At 37.6% G+C, this 4,688-nt stretch overlaps 1 protein-coding gene across 1 annotated transcript; it reads left to right on the top strand.

Moving 5' to 3' along the window:
• Positions 1 to 3,487: 3,487 nt before the first annotated feature.
• Positions 3,488 to 4,029, top strand: LOC113351626. The gene is made up of 2 exons (XM_026595576.1): positions 3,488 to 3,828; positions 3,885 to 4,029. Exons 1-2 carry the CDS (start codon positions 3,488 to 3,490, stop codon positions 4,027 to 4,029), a joined length of 486 nt encoding a protein of 161 aa, XP_026451361.1.
• Positions 4,030 to 4,688: the final 659 nt, after the last annotated feature.

Here is a 4,688-nt window from a genome sequence, read left to right on the forward strand (position 1 = left end):
GATACCTCAAGAAACCAAATGCGAACTTAGTTCTCAATGGTGATGGTGGCAAGAGAAAACTTCCAGGGAAGAACAATGCAAGACTGGATAGAAAATTAGCTCAACAAGGAGCAAGTTCCAGTGGATTTAACATGACAGAGTTTATGGAACATCAAAAGACCGTCGATAAGCAAAGAGCAGTTGGTAGGAAATTTCAAAACAAATAGAGTAAGAAAAGTCGTCTTTCTCAAGAAAAATTTGGGTTTGACTATGACAAGCATAACATTCTTCAAGCTAACACTTCAATTATGAACTCCCAACAAAAACATGTGTGGAAAATCGAATTTGATAGGATTCAAGCACAGTTCGAACAACAAGCTGGATTTACTAACACTATGATGATGATGATGATGATGATGATGATGAGTTCGATGTAGTAGTTTCTCTAGATGATTTATGTCTTAATTTAAGTTTTAATTTGAAGTATTGCATTTTAATTTTATATGTTGTTATTGCTTTCTAATTAGTATTAGTTTGAAATGAAAAGTTGATTAATTTGAAATGTTGTTGCAGTCCACTTAAATAAGCTTCACATATTAACTTAAACCAAAATAACTTAAACATAACTTAAAATATATCTTAATAATTAAACCAAAATACACAACAATTAAACCAAAATAACTTAAACATAAATTAATAATCATTGTCTTCCATGCTCTTCCCAAAGATTCACTCTCAGATCATCTCTTAAACTGTCATATAAATTATGGTTATGAATATAATTAGTCGAGCATATTTCCTTGCAGGGACCCCTCTTTGTGGTTGAATCTCTGGCTTCAAATCTTCATCTTCATAGTGAATCCACTCTGAATCACGACGGGTTCCCTGAATGACCATGTTATGAAGAATTATGCAAATGAGCATTGTCTTGTGCATTTCACGAGCACTCAACCCACGATACGGGCCACAAATGATAGAGAACTTCCTCTTCAAAATTCCAAAAGCGTGTTCCACATCCTTCCTCGTTGCCATTTGGGCGGTGTTAAAATACCGGTATGAACGTTCAAATGCACCGACAGGAGGTTGACAATAGTATTGAACCAAGGTGGACCATTTTGGGTAGATACCATCTGCAAGATAATACCCATGAGTACACTGATGGTTGTTGATCATGAAGCAAACTTGGGTACAAATTCCATACTTCATATCTTCAAACAGAGGTGACTTGTGCAAAATGTTAATATCATTTTGTGAACCCGGACGACCAAAAAAAGTGTGCCATATCCAACAATCATAAGAAGCGACAGCTTCAAGGATAACATTTGGTTTAGGATAATGACCCTTATATTGACCGAATCAATAAACAGGGCATCCTTTCCATACCCGATGCATACAGTCAAGACTACCTAGCATTCCTGAGAATCCCCTTTCCTCATTCTCCCTCAATATTTGTCTAACATCTTTCTCGGTTGGTTTTCGTAAATATGTTGGACCAAAATGATTAATCATTACTTCCACTAGTACAGAAATGGCCCTTAGCCACGCCGGGTATAAATTTCCCTGTCACGCCTTTTTGGTTTTGGCGTGTCTATAGGGCATACTTCTACCATATAGACACGCTATGTTCAATGGTCGTGTTAATATAAGTGCTTTCAGCCAGGCCAGGGCTAGTAGCGTGTCAAAATATCAACATTTTGGTCACGCTAACTTTAAATTTTTGATTGGGCGTGTTTATAGACCAGTCTATGGCCACATTAGGTAGTTGTGGCGTGTCCAAAAGGTTAGTCACACTATTTAAGGTGTGGTTTTAAAGTTGGTTCATTAGACACGCCAGTATATGTGTGTCCATAGTGTACGATTGATTGACATGCCAGTATATGCGTGTCCATAGTGTATGATTTATAGACACGCCAGTATATGCATGCCCATAGTGTACGATTTATAGACACGCCAGTATATGCGTGTCCATAGTATACGATTTATAGACACACCAAATTCAAAGTGTGGCCAAAAAGTTCCTTTTTTAGACACGCTAGTATATGTGTGTCCATAGTGTGCGTTCTATAGACACGCCGGTTTTATAGCGTGGCTAAAAAGTTCGTTTTGAAAAAATTGATAAAAAGCTTTTGCCAATATTCTAACGCATGATCTCGAAGGAGTTAGGTAACGAATCAATCCACCAAGCTGCCCATCTTTAGCTGTTTAAAATTAGTGTTTTGAAAAACTAAACTGGTATGCGTTTTATAGACAAGCTGGTTTATATGCGTGGTTAAAAAGTTGGTTTTATTAGACACGCTAGTATGCGTGTCCATAGTGTGTGTTTTATAGACACGCCAGTTCTATTTATTACTGGGTATGGGTATACATGAAATGGGATATGACTGCGACAGCACTGGCCCATCTCTGTTGAGGGCCTTTTTCTTCTCCAACCCAACAGTCATTAACTGACTTTCAAAAAATAAATAAAAAAGCTTCTGCCCAAATTCGAATGCATGGTCTCGACTCGAAGAAGGTAGAGGTAGGTAACAAGACGAATCAATCCACCAAGATGCCCAGCTATAATTGTTTAAGATTAGTTACAATAACCTGTTTCTGCTATTCCATAGAGACCAAAGGATAGTTAATTACAATCTATAGATGAATCATTTGATGCTCCGCAACTCACAAAGAAGAAATTCTTCATGTTCCTCCTCATGCTCTCTAACTCATTCATCCCTTTTACCCCAAACTTATATTTCCATTTCCTCCTCCTTTACTACTCTTTCACCCCTTTAATCCCAAACACTAGTACTAATGCTTGGACTTGGTTTTGTTGTTGTTTCTTGTTTGCTGCTGAATCCATTAAAATATTTTGGTGGTTAAGTGTTTTAATGGATTCAACAACAAACAAGAAGACAACAACAAAAACAAGTCTAAGATGCTCTGCCAAGTTAACCTGCATCTGAATGGCTATAAATAACTCATCTGATAGACTTTCCTTCTATGAATGCATAAAACCAAATGGTTGACCTAACAATGCACCTCTTAATTGGGAGTAAAAGCTAATGAATTAAGCGACTAGATTTAGTCTTTGGAAATAGGGTTTAGCAGAGTAATGACGGCTTTGAAGAGGGTGCGCATGGCATTGAAAAGGCGTTAATAGCCAAGCGGCGGACAATTGACCAAGCTCCATAAAAGACCATTTATGGCTAAGCTACTACCATTATTTAAACAAGGGAGGGGGATAAACCGATTATTATACCAAAAGAAGAAATCATAGAAACAGAGATTAAGAAAACAGATAATGGCAGAGAATGCTAGTAGTTCAGTAAATGGAAATCACAACGAGCCACCACCCGATTCAAATGCAATGGTACGTGAAAAGTTGACAATTGGGACTTTATCAAGCTCTGAGATTGAAATGTTGATTCCTTTTCTGAATCAGGAGAAGATAAGGAAGAAAGAGTAAGAGGAGCGAGAAGAATTTGAAAGATTAAGGGTTGAAAATGATGAGGAATTTCATTTGTGGATGAGAAAGTTGGATGCCAAAGAGGCACGTCGACACAGGCAGAAGCTTCAACGACGAGGAGAGTGGAAGTGTTCATGGGGGAAAACTCGCAGTGCGACTGAAAGTGATAGTGAAGATGAAGAAAAGAACTGTGAAGGAGTAGAAGATGAGGAGAGCAGTGATGATTCGATGAAGAGAGATGAGAGAGCAAAAGAAGCAGAGAGGAAGAAAATAAAAAGGCAAGAGTTTGAATATGTGATGTACAAGTGTTATCTCACCGAAAATAAGAACAATCCTCGTAAGTTTGCTCGAACCATGTCAGAACCCCTGAACGTGGATTCTGACGGAGAGGAGATTCCTGGGTTAGACCTGGATGGGGAGCCTTTTTTTTTTCCGGCGGTGAGATGGTGGTTTGCAGTGAAGCAGATTATGAGGAAGAAGAAACCGAAGATGATGATATCCAGGGTCCCTACACATCTTCAGACAGTAATGATGATACTGTTGCCTACTATGAAGATGATGAGTTAAACTACAGCAGCAACAATGATGACGATTCTTGGTGATTGCCTTATAGGTACTGTCAAATCCCTTAGAACTAGAGTAATGTGATATTTTGATTACTATTTCTCTTGTGCATCTTCGTGAAAACTTGTGGGGATGTTGATGGTACTTTATGTTGCTGAAGAAGTGTATTGGGAATGGGTTCAATTTCAGACATTTGGTGGTTATTTTTTGTTTGATGGATGCATGGTGTTGATGAAGATCTTAGAAGATGTAAGGTGATTTTTGGGTTCAGTTTGCAGCAGGTGCATTGTTTGGATAACAGCTGGGAGAGTTGCATTTTATGTCAGGTAGATTAGTAATGTTGCGGCTTTGAATTTTGGTTGTAAAAAGAAAGTTGGAATGACACTGGTAGCCTGTCGGGTGTTTAGAATTGGTATTCTGTTTTCCTATTTAGATGTAATTAAACTAGTTCTGTTCTTCTAGTTGTTTGAATTTTCAGTAGTATTAAACTTTTGATGGATGTAGGTCTGAAGGGTTTGAAGAAATTTGTCATTTTTTCTTTCTCTTTTGATTTCAGTAGTAATGGATTCAATACAATAGATGTACAAACAATTTCTTGGTGAATGATTCTAAAATTCCAATGATTGTAAAGTAGAGATTGGTAGGAACGACTGAATTAGTGAATCAATATGGTATATAAAATGCTGGTTAAGATGGT

The sequence above is a fragment of the Papaver somniferum genome, chromosome 2 (genome assembly GCF_003573695.1).
Source record: "Papaver somniferum cultivar HN1 chromosome 2, ASM357369v1, whole genome shotgun sequence".
Taxonomy (NCBI): Eukaryota; Viridiplantae; Streptophyta; class Magnoliopsida; order Ranunculales; family Papaveraceae; genus Papaver; species Papaver somniferum.